The following is a 19,010-nucleotide window of genomic DNA, read 5'->3' as shown; positions in this document are numbered from 1 at the left end:
TGTAATTGTACGCTGTGATAAAGAAAACATTTCATTAACAGCAAGAGAAAGAACTTGCATTTATACAGTTCATTTCATATATGACCTCAGCACATCCCAAACTATTTTGAAGCCAATTAAGTACCTCTGAAATGTAGCCACTGCTGAAAAATATGAATGATACCAAGCAACTTCTACACTGTAAGATCCCATAAACAGCAAGCAGATAATGACTGGTTATTCTGTCTTAGTGATGACAGTCGATGGAGAATTATTGATGATAACACTGTTGACAACTCTCCAGTTCTGTCCTGCTGCAAACCTAAACTTTGCACTCATGTTTCTGAAGAATAACTTGAACTTTCCATTTCAGAAATAAAACAGAGTTGCCACTGCATCACAGTGACACAATAAATGCACTGCAAGGTTCTGGGAAGAACGTGTGATGATGCTGAACACACTAGGCACCATTTTTATCTTTACTACCCAGTCAGATGGCTGGCCAGTTGTAGAAACGGTTTTATGTTAGATTAGATTACTTACAGCGTAGAAACAGGCCCTTTGGCCCAACAAGTCCACACTGACCCTCTGAAGAGTAACCCACCCAGACCCATTTCCCTCTGACTATGGGCAATTTAGCATGGCCAATTCACCTGAACTGCACATCTTTGGGCTGTGGGAGGAAACTGGAGCACCCAGAGGAAACCCACGCAGACACGGGGAGAATATGCAAACTCCACACAGTCACCCGAGGCTGGAATCAAACCTGGGACCCTAGTGCTGTGAGACAGCAGTGCTAACCACTGAGCCACCATGCCATTCACCCTGTTAAAGTTAATAGGATGTAAACAGGACAGTTCCTCCAAAGGGCTGACAATCAGCTGTACCACAATGTCCATGAGCATGCAGGGAGACTTGTGTTTCTGCTGTGCCAGGGCATGTGTTGCCAATGTTGTCTAGGTCATCCTGAGAGGCACAGAAATGCGAGGGGAACACCAAAATGCATTAAAACAAACACAAGTGCTGTTTAAGTAGTACATGAATTACCCTAGAATGCAGTCGCCATATTCCAGGAAGCTTTGAGGAAAAAACATTCTAGGGAGGCTCGCTAACAGTTGTGGGGCTATAACTCTGAGTCAATGGTTTCAAGAGAGGTGGGCGTAAACCTGAGGCACATAACCGCTAAAGCAATCCTTCTTGCAGCCTTAGACAGCATTCAAAACCATCCTTCAATCCTCCTGAAATTAATCATTACAGATCGACCAGATGCACCCAGTTTCTGGGAATCTGTCAGAAGCTCTGGGAATTCACACCATTGGAAATTCAAATAGACATTCTCGTAGATGGTGAATTCTGGTCACAGAACGGTCACAAGAAGGCTGCAGTAAATTGAACGAGCTCTGTTTCAAATTAAAATGCAGTTGGTGGGTTTTGGCAGCTGCAACAGGCACAGATGTTTCAGAACAGGATGCAGACTGCTACAGGCAGGCGCTTACAATCCCAGGGTAAAATAAACCATCCATAATTAGGGAATGTTGCAAAATTGTCCAAGATGGAACAGAATACAACTATGTGCAGGATCAAGGGAAAACGGTGCACAAGAGAAAGAAACAGGAAATCAAACACTTCCTGAGGAAAGAAAGTTCAGTGCAAAAATCTGACAGTAGCCATCTGAACTTGTGTTTATTGTTACAAAGGATATATTTATTTTTAGTACAGTAAAATAAAACACTAGCCATTCCACATTTTTAGAAGAACCTCCCAATTCTAATTTTGATACAATGGTGTAAATTTTTTAAACTTATTGCTCTTAGGCAATGACCATGAGGTGTCAATCAGCATTTATAAAACCCATCTGATTTTCATTCCAGTGAGACAGCATTTTACCTCACTGTTTAGAAACAGATTGAACAGCGATTACAAAACTTTAACAGAGAGAACTGTTTCAAATCACCGCCTGCAAAGCGCAAAGATTGATTTAGGAACCAAAAACCCAACTAGATCCAACAAACCTGCTCGTTTTTCAATTGAAAACTTGTTCACTGGCGTACTATTGAAATCACAATCCTAATACCTGTCTTTCACTCTGTTGGAACATTCCTGACATTGCACAAGAATGTAAGTCTGGTTGTAATAAATTAGCAGCTGTTTCTCATCTCTCCTCATTGGGATAATTGAAAATGACAGTCGGAAAAGATGTATAAAAGGCTGCTGACTTGCTACCAGCCAAAGTCAAAATCTGCCCCAGCATTTGGCATGGAGATGAGAATAATATTGCATCACTGTCATGGTGTGCTGAGATAGCCAATGACACACTGAGCGATGTGTCACAGGTCAGATGCTGAATAGCACAAACATGGCAACTAAGAGTGCGCAAGTAGCAGGATAAATATTTATGAACATTTGCAAGGATGTAGGTGCAACAGAGTTAAATCTGGAAAAGTTTGATGGCTATGCTAATGTTTGCAGAGATTTTGCAGGATTGGGCTTTTTGGCCTTACCACTTCCATGTTGGCAGTTAACCGCACACAAGCAGTGAGACTCATCCCATGTGCCAGGCTTCTATCCCATTATCTTGAATAAACTATCAAAATAGTCTTAAATGTCCCTGCACTTTCTAGTTCAATTGTTAACTCGGTTGATACACGCCTCATAACCCAGTGGATAAAAAGATTTCCTCTGGTCTATAGAAAGGTCCCAGAATTGATTGTGGAAATAGTCTGCTTCTATCTATCTTGTCCTATCCATTCTTCTTTTCCCCATCAAAGGTTTTTCTATCAAATACTATCAAATACTCAACAACCTGATTTGGACCAAGATGTCCTGGTTTTCCTTTATACTGGGCAGCATCTAGGTGAATCTGCTCTGTCTTCTCAACTTTGTTTTAATATTCTTGCTCTAGGAAGGAGCCCAAAACTGTACACAGTTCACCAGCTCTGGTCTAATACAAACGTACGAACGCATCTTGACTTGTAACATGCTGAGACTCCAGAAACAAAGTACTTACATTCTTCACTTTCTACAGCAGCATAGTTGCCAACCTCTTTAAAACTCAGGTTGCCCATGTGAAGCACGCCAGCCACAATCTGTAAAACCATCGCCTGTTCATCAGCAAAGATTCCAATCACGTTCATAGCGTGCTGGAAATGAATAATCATTTAAAATTTAGTGATGTCCAAACATACAAAACAGATTGGCTCCTGAAGTTGCTGATGAAGCTTATCTGATGAGGCACGTGATTTGGAGAATCATTGATCTCGCTGCTGGTTTATAATTTATGTTAAATTTATTTACAGGACAGCTAGCAAGTGAATAACGCTTCTATTTTGGAAAAAATGACTGCATAGTATAAGTATCTTGTAGAAGGATCAAGAGATTCAACAGTTGGCTTTGTCAAGCCTGGAACAGCATTACCTGCTTTGCCTAACTGACCCTTCAATAACAAAAAAGGGAAACATTTTGCCAACAATGGAGGCCATGTTATAAAGAAATCAACTCAGACAGAGCCTGGTCGATATCAGTCTGCAGGGCATCAGGAAGCACGATGTGGTGCATTTAGCCATCAAGGCCATGTCCACACAGACAACTGCTTTCAATCAATAAAATGTGAGATGATTGATTCTGTGAAGCAAGAATAAAACCTCACCAATGTTTCTTGAAAATCCTTCCGATCATTAATGTCATCCACTTTGTAGGAACCAGATTGATTGAGGTAAAAATAATAGTCCAGACTAGTGATTCCCAGATTAGACTTTTGGTCTGCAGATGCACCTTCAATGAGCTGGAAGAGACATAAAATTAGTCTTATTTTTAAAGCAAGTTAAAATGTGTTAATTCTAGCTGCATGATTACACACATGTCTGCAACTGGAATATTAACAGAACAAACTCCATTTGGAATGAAACAAACAAAATTGTTTAAATGAGATATATGGGACAAAGAACACTTTTTCTTTTAGCATCCAGTTCCACATTTATAAATGATTATAATTAAGAAACAAAAGTAGGAGTATAGGTCCTGTCATTTAATACTATCATAGCTGATCTTGAGTTTCAACTCCAATTTCATGCCCACTCCCAATATCTCTTGAAAGACAATACAATCTGTTGGTGTAGTAGGTTCTGCTATAACACGTGTTTCTTCAGTGCGAATTGGCTTTAACGCGATTGAAGAATTTAGACTGCTATTTGTAGAACACAAACCTTTCTTAACTGCATTGGTTATAACACAATTCCAGCCCTATTAGTTTAAATGGCACAGCTATTGCACAATTTTCTTACAACGCAAGATCGCACGAGAGGAGAACTATTGCATTATATCAGAACCGACTGTATCAGCCGTAAATATACTCAACAATGGTGTATTCACTACCTCCTGGAATAATAATTGAATAAAGGAGTTTCTCGTAATCTCTGCCTTAAATAATCAACCTCTTGTCTTGATTGTGCAGCCGTGTTCCAGATTTCCAACCCAGGGGAAACTAATTAAGTCCCTTCAGAATATTATATATTCCAATGAGATCATCTTCCATTCTTCTAAACTCCAGTGAGCATAACCACAAGTCATTTGACCTTTCATTATCGGAAAACCTTTACCATCCAGGAACCAATGCAGTGAACCTCTGATGTGCTGTCTCCAATGCAAGCACATCTTCTTTAAATATGGAGACCAAGACTGTGTTCAGCATTCTTCTAATGGTCCAATAAAGAGCAGCACATCCTTTGTCTTTATAATTGCTTGCTGTACCTGCAGGCTACTTTTCTGTGTTCACTGCTGGAGTACATCCAAGGATTCTTTAACATCAAGATTTACAAATTTCATAGGCTTACAAAAAATCTGCTTCTTTACTCATGATTACGGTGACACACTGGGTAAAGTATTGAAGTGTTCAACCGGCCATGATTATATTGAATGGTGCATAGGCCTGATGGCCTGAAAAGCCTAATCCTGCCCCTATTCTTAGTTTCAAAGTGAGTAACCTCATAGTTCTTCACATTGTACTCTACCTACAGAAAGTTCAGAATTTTCAGAATGCAAACATATATTTAATTAGCAGCAAAAGTGGATCAAGTATATTTATTTTTAAAACATTCCAGCTACATTTCTATGATATTAATACCTATAAATGAGTGACTTTGAATCACACCATTAACTAGTTGTGGGGTCTTTAGTATTGTCAATAAGCACCCTTAAACATAGCTAGCTGAATTCTGGCAATTTCACCCACTAATACTGTAGATATGTATGAGATGTCAGCCCCTCACCCTACCTAGATCACCAACCACTTCAGTCAAATGCTTTCTTTATTGTGAAAGAAGAAACAGCCTGACTACTAACCTGGTAAAAAATATGGAAGCTTCGTTCTCCAGGATTCCGTGTAACAACCCGGGATTTTTCCAGTAGGAAATTGGAGATTTTTCCACCATCTGGCTCCCCACCTGGGCTAAACTGGATTTCAAAGTATTTCCCCTGCACAGATTAGTCATATTTTTAATAACAGAGAAAAACCACAGGCCCAAAATAAGCAGCAGCCATGAATTACACAGCAAAAAAATCTAATGATGCATCAGAACTATAGAACTTAGTTTGGCTACTTTACATCATAACATGTTACAATGATGTGGTCACAAACAATCACCACATGTATTTTTAACCTTTCATTGGAATTGCTTAATATAGAAAGTCAAATTTAAATAGCTCACTTAAAGTTCCCTCCTTAGTTACAGGGTATAGAAATGTCTGCAAGTCTGAGGAGTGAGTAGGTTAATGAACATCACTCAGTTTAATCAGCAACAATTTTTCTGGAATGCTCCAAACTCATCATCTTAAGAATTTTTGCTTTTACTTGTTCTAAAGTTGGATCTAGCATACAAGTTTATAGTTTACAGTTCAGACAAGTGTTTGCGAATTACAATGATTTAGCCATTCAGAAAGGAATGGAATGGAGTTACATATAGACATACACATTAGGAGCAGGAGCAGGCGCTTGGACTATCACGTCTGCTTCAATATATAGTGAGACCTTGGCTGCTCTGATAGCTCCACATTCCTGCCGACCCCTGGGAACCTTGCACCCCCTTATTTATCAGAATCGATCCAGCTTTGCCTTAAAAATATTCTGCCTCCACTGCCATTTAAGGGCAAGAATTCCAAAGACTGTTGATCTTCTAAGAGAAAAAAAATCTGATTGCAATGGACATTCCCCTAATTTGAAACAGCAATTCTTTAATTTCAAATTCTCCTATGAAAGGAATCATCCTTTCCACACCTGTGTGGTCAGGACTCCTCAAAATCTAATACGTTTCAATCAGGTTATCTCTTACCCTTCTAAATACCGAGTCCAGCCTGTCCAAAATTTCCTTGTAAGCCAACGTGCTCATTCTAGATATTAGTCTAAAAAACTTATGCTGAACTGCTGACAATGCTTTTGAATTATTAGTCCTCTAGTGGTCTCCAGCATCACAGTTACCAGCTTTCAGCCAATACAGTTCACACCGTGTGAACAAAGAACAAAGAAAACTTACAGCACCAGAACAGGCCCTTCGGCCCTCCAAGCCTGAGCCGATCCAAATGTACTGTCTAAATCTGTCGGTCAATTCCTAAGCATCTGTATCCCTCTACTCCCCACCTACTCATGCATTTATCCAGACGCATCTTAAATGAATCTACCGTGCCTGCCTCTACCACCTGTGCTGGCAATGTGTTCCAAACACCCACCACCCTCTGTGTGACGTACTTGCCGCATGTATCCCCCTTAAACTTTCCACCTCTCACCTTGAAAGCGTGAATCCTTCACCTTGGGAAAAAGCTTGTCTCTATCCACCCTGTCTATACCCTTCATGATTTTGTAAACTTCAATCAGGACCCCCCCTCAATCTCCTTTTTTCTAATGAAAATAAACCTAACCTACTCAACCTCTCTTCATAGCTAGCACCTTCCATACCAGGCAACATCCTTGTAAACCTTCTCTGCACCCTCTCCAAAGTGTCCACATCCTTTTGGTAATGTGGTGACCAGAACTGTACACAGTATTCTAAATGTGGCCAAACCAACGTCTTGTACAATGTTAACATGACTTGCCAGCTCTTATACTCAATACCCCGTCCAATGAAGGCAAGCATACTATATGCCTTCTTGACCACTCTATCCACCTGTGCTGCAATTTTCAGGGTACAATGGACCTGCACTCCCAGATCTCTCTGCCCATCAATTTTTCCCAAGGCTCTTCCGTTCGTTGTATAATTCGCTCTAGAATTAGACTTGCCTAAGTGCATTACCTCACATGTAATATCAAGAAACAGTTGGAGGCACTGAATACTGCAAAGGGTATTGGCCTTGACAACTCTGCTGCATTAGCACTGAGGACTTGTGTTCCAGAACGTGACACAACCATAGCCAAACTATAATACTGGCATCCACCTGACAATGTGGAATATTGCCTAAATATGCCATGTATACAAAAGCAAGACAAATTCAACCTGGCCAATTACTGCCCTGTCAGTCTACTCTTAATCAGTAAAGTAATGGAAGGTGTCATCAGCAGCGTCAATAACCTGCTCAGTGATGTTCAGTTTGGGTTCCGCCAGGGTCACACAGCTCCTGATCTCTCTGCAGCCTTGGTTTAAACATGGACAAAAGAGCTGAATTCTAGAGGTGAGAGTGACAGCCCTTGACATCAAGGAACCCTAGTAAAACTGGAATCAATGGAAATCAAGGGCAAACTCTCTGTTTGCAGTTTGAGGTTGTACCTCGCACAGAGAAAGATGGTTGTGGTAGTTGGAGGTCAGTCATCTCAGCTCCAGCACATCCCTACAGGAGTTCTTGGGATATTGTCCTCAGACCAACCATCTTCAGTTGCTTCATTCATGACCTTCCCTCCAACCTAAGTTCAGAAGAGGGGATGTTCGCTGATGATTGCACAATGTTCAATACCATTTGCGACTCCTCAGATACTGAAGCATTTCAGGTTCAAATGCATCAAGACCGAGACAACATTCAATCTTGGGCTGAGAAACTAGCAAATAACATTCATGCAACGCAAATGCCAGGCAATGGCCATCTCCAATATGAAACAATCTAACCACCACCCCTTGACATTCACTAAATTCCCCATTATCAACATCCTGGGGATTACCATTGACCAGAAACTCACCTGGACTAGCCATATAAGTACAGTGGCTAGAAGGACAGGTAGGAGGCTAGGAATACTGTGTTGAGTAACTTAATTCCCGATTTCCCAAAGCCCGTCCACCCTCTACAAAGCACAAGTCAGGCATGTGATGGAATATTGCTCAGGACGAGTGCAGCTCAAGAAACTGACACCATCCAGGACAAAACAACTTGATTGGCACTACATCCACAAAGTCCAATCACCACTGACACTCAGCAGTAGAAGAAGTGTGTACCATCTGCAAGATGCACTGCTGAAGATCACCAAAGATCTTTAAAAAATCCCTTCCAAACTCATGGCTACTTCCATCTAGAAGGGCAAGGGCAGCAGATACATGGAAATACTACCACTTGCAAGGTCCCCTCCAACCCACCACCATCCTTACTGAGAAATATATCACAATTCCTTCACTGTCGCGGGGTCAAAATCCTGGAACTCCTTCTCTAAGGACATCACTTCACCTGATGAAGGAGCAGCACTCTGAAAGCTTGTGATTTTAAATAAAGCTGTTGGATTGTAACCTGGTGTCATGTGACATCTGACTAAGGTCATTATGGGTCTATCTACCAGATATGGACTGTAACAGTTCAAGAAAGCAGCTCACCACTACCTTTCAAGGGCAGTTAGGGACAGGCAATAAATGCTGGTCAGCCAGCGACACTCATATCCCATGACTGAAATTTTGTAAGGTGAAATATTGCACACAGTACTCCAGGTGTGGTCTCACCAATGCTGTATATAACTGAAGCAAAATCTCTCTACCTTTGTACTCAATTCCTCTTGCACTAAATGATAATATTCTATTAGTTTTCATTATCATTTGACAAGTGTGTACTAACCTTTTGTACTTCATGAACTAGGACATTCAGATTCTTCTACATCTCAGAGCGCTGCAATCTCCCTCCATTTAGATAACAGGCTTCTTTTTTGTTACTCCTCCCAAAATGGTCAATTAGACATTTTCCCACATTACACTCCATTTGCCAGATCTTTGTCCACTCATTTACTCTATCTACATCCTTTTTGAACCTCTTTATATGTTCTACTCAACTTACTTTCTGACCTATCTTTGTGTCATCATCAAAACTAGCAACCATACCTTTGGTTCCTTCAGCCAATTTATTTACATAATTTGTAAATAAAATTGAGGCCTCAGCAATGAATTCTGTGGCACTTAAGACATTACATCTTGCAAACAGAAAATGATTTATTTATCCCTTTTCTCTGTCTCCTGCTCTTGCCAGTGTGATACCTCCCCATTACACTATGAAATTTTACTTTCCTCAATAATATTTGCTGTGGCACTTTTATCAAATGCCTTCTTTAAATCTAATTATAGTATATTCAGCAATTCCCCTTTATTCACAACTCCAATAAACTGGTTAAACATGATTTTCTGTTCACACAACCATGCTTGATTCCCTTGAATTTATAAGTGCCCTGATATCACATCTTTATAATAATTTCCAATATCTTCATTTTGACAGTTATTAAGCCAACTGGCCAATAGTTTTCCTGCTGCATGCCTCCCTCTCTTTTTGAATAAAGGAGTTACATTTGTAATTTTACAATTGATGGAACCTTCCCTCAATCTAGGGAATTTTGGAAAATTATAACTAACTATCTCACTAAGCATTTCTTTTATGAGACTCGGGTGGACTCTATCAGAACAGGTGCACAATTCGCTTCCTGCCACTTGCCTGCTGATTCTAATTTTCTTGACTTCCTCTCTTTCTTTCATTTCCTGATTTTCAACTATTTTGGGGATGTTACTTGCATCCCTCAGAGTGAACACTGATGCAAAACACTAGTTCAATTCATCTGCCACCTCCTTATTAATTCCCCAGATGCATTTTCTATAGGACCAGCATGTACTTTGTTAACACTTTTCTTTCCTAACTATCTTAAAAGCTTCTACTTTCACATTTTATCATTCTAGCTAGCTTTCCCTCGTACTCTAATTTTTCATCCTTTTAAACTCTTTGATCTTTACTGCTTTTTATATCCTGTCCAATCTTTTGACCTGTCATCAGTCTTGGTAAAGTTATATGCCATCTTTAAGCCTGATGCTGACTTTAAATTTTTTAGTTAATCACAGATGGTACATTCTTCCCTTAGAATTTTCTTCCTCATCAAAATACGTCTGTTCTCATATGTTGAAATATTTCATTAAATGTCTGCTACTCCATCTCTATTGACCTATTCCTTAACGTAATTTGCCTACTCTGTTTAGCTAGCTTTGCTTTCATGCCCTCTTAATCACTCTTAGTTAAGTTGAAATACTAGTCTATTCCTCAATCTATATGCTGGTTAAGATCCCGCAAGATGATTGCCATACCTTTCAGACAAGATCCCATTATGTTGTCCTTCAAACTCCATTCTTCTGTGTGGTTTCTGTTGGGGAAACCTGTTCAACACACACACATGCACACGCACACCCAAATAACTTATTGCCTGTTTCATTTCTCATCTCTGCCCAAACTGCACCTTCTCATTTGTTCTAATACTATCATTAATAAACAGAGCCAATCTTTCACCTTTTCATAGCTCCACCTCCTTCCTAAACGACTTGCAGCTTTCAAAATTCAATCGAGGGGCGCAATAGATTTTTATGGCCAATTCATCTCTTGGACAATCAGAGGGAGCACTGCTTGGGAAACACCAACTCTGATTTTCTTTCAAAAATGACAAAAATCAAGATTTCCAAGTTGGCAATTCCTTGTCCAAAGCTCTCTATGTGAAGCTTGTTGCCGATAGAACTTGGTCATGGAATCAACCCTTTAGTTTACCATCAAGTTTCCAAAATTAATCACTGCCTTGTTAGCCCACCTTTTATAATAAACAAAAACACTGAAAATAAACGCTAATAGCGCAATGATAAAGCTCTTCCAATCAGAAGTATTACATACTCTAGATAACTCCAACAGCTCTCAGTGTATACTTCAAATTAAAAATGAAATATGAACATATGCACTTTACCTCTCATACCTCTTCTGCACATTCTCCTTTGTGATTCATTTTCTCATCAACTTTAATTCTTTCGAAACATGAGTTTCTGAATAATAGTTTTGATATCTTAATTTCTTAACAATGTGCTTCTTTTGTTTATTCCCTGTTTTGACTCCTGCCATTGCAAACTTTAGATTGGAAGGGGTTCCACAAAATAATTCTAAAGTTTTTTGGCTGATGTAAGTCCAAAACATTGAACTGATTGGACTATGCCACAAGCAAATCAGGAAAGCAATCAGCAGACAAATTAAACGCTGCCCCAGAAGTGTGTTGGTAGACTCATTAGTACTAAAAACTTTATATCACCAACAACGTACATCGCCAAAACATGACTGAATAATCCAATCAATGTCAGAAAGTATTTGGGAAATGGGGCAACGTGCCAGAGGGCTAAAGGGAAACGGTAATTCCAAACACTAATGATCAGATGCTAGTCATATATCCTGCTTCACTTTCCTTCACTCTTAAAACATTTTTGATATACCATAGAGTCAGAGTCATAAGCACAGAAACAGATTCTTCGGTCCAACTTGTCCATGCCAACTGGGTTTCCCAAACTAAACTGGTCCCATGTGCCTGTACTAGGTCCATATCCCTCTAAACCGTTCCTATTCATGTACCTGCCTAAATGTTTTTTAAAGATTGTAATTGCATCTATCACTTCCTCTGGCTGTTCATTCCACATACAGACTACCCAGTTATAGTTGGAATTTTAACAGAGCCACTACAGATGCTAAGATGCAGTTCCATGGGAAGGGCGGAATTCTGAGGAAGAATGTAAGGCTCTTATATTTTATTAAACAAATTACAAAACAGTTTACAAAAAACATTTACAGCTGTACACAAGAGACAGCAACTTTACAAGGGAGAGGAGCAGCAAAGCTGGGCCCCAAACCCTACTGTTCAACCATTTTACAGGGCGATGAGGACAAACCTCAAATCCCAGTTCCACATATGACAAGACAGTGACAATGACATTTGTACATTAGACAATACTGTTACATACAAAAGTGCATGTAAGGCTCTTATTCCTTAAGCAGTTATTCCAAGATGCATCTGTATAGCTACTATTACAACCATTCACAGAGATTGACAGACAGACTGTCAATATTCATGGATCATTTCAAAGCTGTCACTTTTGATCAGCCATTTACTGCTTCCTGGTATAAATGACAGTGTTTGAATACATCTGTGTTGTGCCGGTTCTAATTGGTATGTGGTGATACATTAATTGACTTCTGAAATATTATAGGGAAGTGTTGGAGTGTAATCCAGTGGCAAAGGGATGAACTTTTCCTCCCAGGTGGAATGTTCATCTATTGGGAGCAGGTGTAGGAAAGCTTGACTGATTTTAACAGCCAGGCCCGACTTTAACATCATCTCGCAACTTTCTCATCAAAAGTGGCATCCCCACCTTTAAAACTAGCTCGGAGACTGCCTTCGATCACTGAAAGAAACAGTAAAAGGTGAAGCTTTAGTAAAGGGTTTTTCTGTTGCCTTGACAGAGAGCCTAAGGCAATGTAGGCCCAAGTGGGCCATCAAGTATTGCTCTCCTACTCAGGTTTCAAGCTATACTAGCACGTCGGGCCCCAAAAAGTAATTGAAATCTGACCTGTCTAACTAAACATGAGCCTTATGTAGGCGTCCTTGTCTCCAAGTCAAATTTGCAGTCAGTCAACCAGAGGCAGGAAAAGGGTGAGTAAGCTTCTGCATTATTTACCTTCTCAGTTAAAATTTTACCAATCATCTGTTAATCAGAGAATGCTGCCTCAAATGACAGGCTTGTGCACTATGTTTGGCCTGATTATAAAAATCAGCTGTTAGACAAGAGAAAACAGAAGTGTCTGAAATAGCATTGAAACCCTCTTTTCCTTTTACAATTGGCAAACCCAAGCTGGTCACTGACTAACCAGGTAAAAACCATGACTGCAGATGCTGGAAACCAGATTCTGGATTAGTGGTGCTGGAAGAGCACAGCAGTTCAGGCAGCATCCGAGGAGCAGTAAAATGGACGTTTTGGGCAAAAGCCCTTCATCAGGAATAAAGACAGAGAACCTGAAGCGTGGAGAGATAAGCTAGAGGAGGGTGGGAGTGGGGAGAAAGTAGCATGGAGTACAATAGGTGAGTGAGGGAGGGGATGAAGGTGATAGGTCGGGGATGGGGGGAGGGTGGAGTGGATAGGTGGAAAAGAAGATAGGCAGGTAGGCATGGTTGAAGAGCTTCAGGACAGAGGAAATAACCTGGGAGTTGCAGTGGGAGAGGGACTCCCTGAGATTCTTGTAGAGAGAAGAGGAAAACATCTTCAAGGCAGGCATCCTTGCAAGAGGATTCGCAGTAGGGTTAAGATCAACTAGGTAAAAACAATGACTGCAGATGCCTCCCCCACTCACCTATTGTACTCTATGCTACTTTCTCCCCACCCCCACCCTCCTTTAGCTTGTCTCTCCACGCTTCAGGCTCTCTGCCTTTATTCCTAATCAAGGGCTTTTGCCCGAAACGTCGATTTTACTGCTCTCGGATGCTGCCTGAACTGCTGTGCTCTTCCAGCACCACTAATCCAGAAAATGGGATCTTATTACTGTCTCTGGGGTTGTGGGGTTTGGGGGGTGAGGTTTGGTGAGGGGGTGGGGTTTTGGAGTAGGCTCTGGGACTGAGGAGGATCCTCAGCATTGCAAAGAGGTAGGAAATGCAGGATCTGACACCCCCCACCCCACCACCCTCCCACGCCACCCCCACTCACTTTTGGCCAACGTTCAGGATGATATTAACCCACTCCATCAACGATTGGCCATTTTCACATTTTGCTTCCTGTGGGATCCCGCACAGCGGAGTGTGGGGGCAGGGGGTGAAGATGGGGTTGTTGGACGGAAAAGGAAGACAGCTGAAAGAGGGATGGGGTGGTAGGGGGCTAGGTGCGGGATCTAGAGGGAGGGTGTGAGGGTTTACTCCAGTGTTCAGTCCCAGCCCAGCTCCAGGTTGAAACGGGAGAGTTTAGTATTTGCTGATGGCTTAGTGGAGATGGAGGAGTGGGGGGGTGGGCGGGGGGTGTTGGAATGGACGGCCACCGGAAAGTGTGGTCAATTGGAGTGTATGGATGATAAATATTCCCTGAACTGGTTCCGGAATTTGCGCTCAGTCTCCCCGAAGGAGTTGAGACAACATCAGGAGCAACAGAGGCAATTTAGAGGAAATGCACATGAATCTTTGCTGCATTTGGAATGATTCTCAGGGCCTTTGGATGGTGGTGAGTAGGAGGTTTTACACTTTGTGCAGATGGAGGGGAAAGTTCCAAGTGTGGACAAGGGGTTGGGGGGATTATGGACCTTACGAGGGTGTCACAGATTGATTGGATCCTGCAGAATGCAGTGGGGCGGGGAGGGGAATATCAACTTGTTGGTGGGATCTGATTGCAGATCGTAGAAGTGGCAGAGGATGATGCACTGTATTTGGAGATGAGTGGGGTGGAATATGTGGACCAGGGGCAATCTATCCTTGTGTATCTGGGAAGGATTCTGTTTGAGGACAAAGCTGCAGGAAATGTAGGAGATGTGGCTGAGGGTATTGATGATCATGCTGGTGGGGAAGTTGCAGTCCTTGAAGGAGGAGAACACCTGGTATGTCCTGGAGTGGAATTGCTCATCCTGGGAGCAGATATGCTGGAGGAATTTGAAGTATGGGATTGCATTTTTGCAGCAGGGTATTTGGGACGATGTGGAATCGAAGCAGATGTGGGAGATGGTGGGTTTCTAATACATGTCCATGGTAAGTCGCTTGCTGGAGATGGAGACAGAGAGATCCTGGAAGAGGAGCGAGGTGTCGGAGATGGTCCAGGTGAAGTTGAGGACAGGGTGGAAGGTGTTGGAGTAATTAATGAACTATTCAAGCTGCTTGTGGGAGCACGAAGCAGCGCTGATGCAGTCATCAATGCAGCAGAGGAAAAGGTGGGGGATAGTGCCGGGATAACTACAGAAGAGGGACTGTTCTATGTGACCTACAAAGAGGTAGGAATCGATTCGACCCATGCAGGTGTCCATAGCCACCCCTCTGGTTTGCAAGTGAGTAGGAGGATTGAAAAGAAATGTTGTTAAGGGCAAGGACGAATTCTCTCAGGAAGGTGTCAGATGAGGGGGACTGGGTGGGTCTGTGAGTGAGGAAGCAATGGAGGGCCTTGAGGTCCTCCTCATGGAGGACACAGATGTCAAGAGACTGAATGTCCATGATGAAGATGAGATTGTGGGGGCCAGTGAACTGAAAGCTGTGGAGAAGGTGAATGGTGTAGATGATGTCCTGAATGTAGGTGGAGCCTTCCTGGACCAACGGGGACAGGACAGAATGGAAATAAAAGGAGATGGGTTCATTGGGGCAGGTGCAGACAGTAATGATCAGTCGGCTGGAGCAGTCAGGTTTATGAACTTTGGAGAGAACATAGAAACGGGTAGTAATGGGAGACGACGAGATCGTGCATGGTCTCAGCGATGATGGTCTGGTCATAATTTAGCAGGCGGTATGAGGTGATGCCAGCGAGTTGGCATGTGCCTTCGGCGAGGTAGAGGGCAGTGCACCAATATATCACAGCACTCTCTTGTCAGCTGGTTTAATGGTGAGGTTGGGGTTGGAGTGGAGGGAGAGGAGTGCAGAACACTCAGATAGGGAGAGGTTGGAGTCAGTGCTGCAGACCCAGATTCAATGTGAATACAGCCCCCAGACCTCACCCAGGGTTAGTTCAATCAAATCCTCTGCTCTCCCTGAATGCAACATTGCATAACACAACTTCCAGGGAAATAACCAGTTTCTTTCCAACTTGGAAATGGTGACAGTGGGATCTGTGGGGGGCGTGTCAGCAGAATGCAGGTGAGTGGCATTGGTGGGGGCGGAAGTGGTGGCAGATACGTCAGTAGGGGTGGCGGAAGTCACTGAGCGTGTGACATCAGCAATGATGTGAGGGGCGGAAGTGATGTCACGTGTGATGCATGAGGAATTGTGAGGGGCGGAAATTGTTGTGGGAGTGGCCATGGTGGGGGCGGAATTGACATCATCAATCATCGTGGGGGTGGCAGGTGCACCAGCTGCATGGCTAATGGCGTCCGAGCAGTTCCAGAGGCCGGGGGAATCTTCTGGAATGTTCGAGGAGCGCTGGTTATGGAGGTGGGTAGATAAAAGTTTGTTGTGCATACAGTTTTTGATGTTTGAGATGCTGTTGAAATAATGTTTACTTACAGTTCCACTGACTAACCAGGTCGTACCCTCTGCCTGTCTTCACCTATCCCCACTTCACCACCCTGCCTCCACCACCCTCTTTATCTGCAATTCCCCACACCCACCCCAGTCCTGAAGAAGGGTTACACCTGAAATGTCGACTTCTCCACCTCCTGATGCTACCTGGCTTGCTGTGTTCTTCCAGCCTCCTGCTAATCTACTTTGGATTCGAGCATTTGCAGTTTTCTCGTCTCAAACTCAAGCTGGATCAGACTTTGTACCTTCTTCATCCTTTATTAATTTGTACAAAGCTTTCCTTTCCTTCCTGCAATTTACTTTAAGGCAGCTAATTAAAGAAAAGTGGTTCCTTCCCTCGACCTAATTTGATATGATCAGGAGCTTTCCAATGAAAGACAACCTTGAGACCAAGCAAAAAGCTCAGATGCATCTGGTCTTAGACTGATTTATGTAAAATTCCTGTTGCCCAGTCTGTGCTGGGTAACAGTTGTGGCGTGTAAAGGCAAACAGAAACCTCCTTTCAGGACAAAAAAGATTATTTCAATGAGGGATCAGACCCCGATTTTTTTTCTTAGATTCCCTACTGTGTGCAAACAGGCCCTTCGGCCCAACAAGTCCACACTGACCCTCCGAAGAATAACCCACTCAGACCCATTCCCCTACCCTATATTTACCCCTGAGTATGGGCAATTTAGCATGGCCAATCCACCTAGCCTGCACATAGAATCATAGAGTCGTAGGGATGTACAGCATGGAAACAGAACCTTCGGTCCAACCCGTCCATGCCGACCAGATATCCCAACCCAATTTAGTCCCACCTGCCAGCACCCGGCCCATATCCCTCCAAACCTTTCCTATTCATATACCCATTAAAATGCCTTTTAAATGTTGCAATTGTACCAGCCTCCACCACTTCCTCTGGCAGCTCATTCCATACACATACCACCCTCTGCGTGAAAAAGTTGCCCCTTAGGTCCCTTTTATATCTTTCCCCTCTTACCCTAAACCTACCCCAAAAGAGATTCCAATGGTCCAAAAATGTGAATCCTTCTTCCATACACCAGCTCCTCAGCCATGCATTAATTTGCTCTTTACTCCTATTCCTGCCCTCCCTAGCTTGTAGCACTGGGAGTAATCCAGATATTACTACTCTCGAGGACCTCCTTTTTAAATTCCTGCCTAATTCTCTGTAGTCACCCTTCAGAATCTCAACCTTTTCCCTTCCCATGTCATTGGTTTCAATGTGGACAATGACCTCTTGCTGGCCCCTCTCCCCTGTGAGAACATTCTGCACCCTTTCCGAGACATCCTTGATCCTGGCACCAGGAAAGCAACACACCATTCTGATTTTTCGCTGCTGACAACAAAATGTTTAGAATGATGAAAATGTATAGATGAGGTTGAGGTCAGCATAAATTTTATTTTCAACAGTGAGCACAGATGTTAGCAGTATAACTTATTTGGGCTAGATTAAAAATGAGAATATTTTTAAATTTCCCTTAGGGCATTGGATCAGATGTGAAACAGATTGCTGGAAAAATTAGAAAGTTGAGTTTGCTGTTGGCATTAAAAAGGCAACTTGGGAGTGGTAAAAGCTATTAATACATTGCTGGATTCACATAGGGAATGATGGGGCAGCAGATTGAGTCATCATAGGGAATGATGGGGCAGCAGATTGGATCATCAGGAATAAAGCAAGAGCTTCGTGATCCAGCTCCGATCTGTAATCTCACCAGCTCTTCTGACTCGAAACAAACTATCCTCTAAAGTGGGAAGTCATACAAGATGAAAAAGCAACTTGTGGGTCCCATCAGCATCAGCCCATATTAAGAATAAAAATGATCTCAGTGAAGAACTGCTCTGAGTTGCTCTAAATCTGGCTATAAGAATAAGTACAAAAGTGACCTGGAATTATTGTCCATCCATATGGAGAAGCAAGGACCACATACTATCAACTTGCCTCAGCATCTCCATACCTCAGAGAAATTGGAGAAACAGGATATGGAGGATCTTCAGAACGAAATAACCTTCTACACTAAATGAACATTGAGATTCTTGTTCCCCATTGGAACTTCCTCAGAACTTACAAAGTGTATCATTGTTAACTTCTTCCCACAATGTTACGTTAATTTATAATTGTAAAAGTCAGCGTAATATCACCTTCGGAACCTTTTGAAAATCCAAAGTTCAAAATGGTTCAGTTACTGCATTATCAACATTATGGCAAGTAAAACTTGCAAAAGTGAATATATAACCTCCAGATTGTTTTATTACAAGCAATCTTTTTACAGGCAGACATTACACCTCTTCTTCCTATAGAGAACTTAAAAATTGAGTTGATTACTTTTCTCCAAGTGCACAATTTGCACTTTTTCAATCAATCTCGTATTTTAAAACATTTTCTATTCCTACATTTCATTCCACTATTTTGGTTGTCATTTTCCTTCTTTTTACTTAGGCTTCTAATAATTAAAGGCATAGCACTGTGTAATGAAATTATAGAGGTCCTATAACAGAGTCATCAATCACCTACACACTGAAACATATTATTTTTAATTTTCTAGATTCAGCTTCTGATCTTTAAAAAGCTGGGTGAGGTCTCCGATAACACCAGAAAACCTACTATTTTCCAATTCAT

At 42.0% G+C, this 19,010-nt stretch overlaps 1 protein-coding gene across 3 annotated transcripts in view; it reads right to left on the bottom strand.

Moving 5' to 3' along the window:
* The window catches only part of myo1ea (myosin IEa), a 157,806-nt gene that overhangs the window by 67,619 nt on the left and 71,177 nt on the right, over nt 1-19,010 (bottom strand). For all 3 annotated transcript variants that reach the window (XM_043677435.1, XM_043677436.1, XM_043677437.1), the window contains 3 exons: nt 5,317-5,448; nt 3,626-3,760; nt 2,987-3,119 (listed from right to left, as the gene is read on the bottom strand). In XM_043677435.1, coding sequence (XP_043533370.1) covers nt 2,987-3,119; nt 3,626-3,760; nt 5,317-5,448 — 400 coding nt within the window. The remainder of the gene's footprint in view (nt 1-2,986; nt 3,120-3,625; nt 3,761-5,316; nt 5,449-19,010) is intronic.

The sequence above is a fragment of the Chiloscyllium plagiosum genome, chromosome 36 (genome assembly GCF_004010195.1).
Source record: "Chiloscyllium plagiosum isolate BGI_BamShark_2017 chromosome 36, ASM401019v2, whole genome shotgun sequence".
Lineage (NCBI taxonomy): Eukaryota > Metazoa > Chordata > Chondrichthyes > Orectolobiformes > Hemiscylliidae > Chiloscyllium > Chiloscyllium plagiosum.
This window is presented reverse-complemented; position numbering and strand designations above follow the sequence as displayed.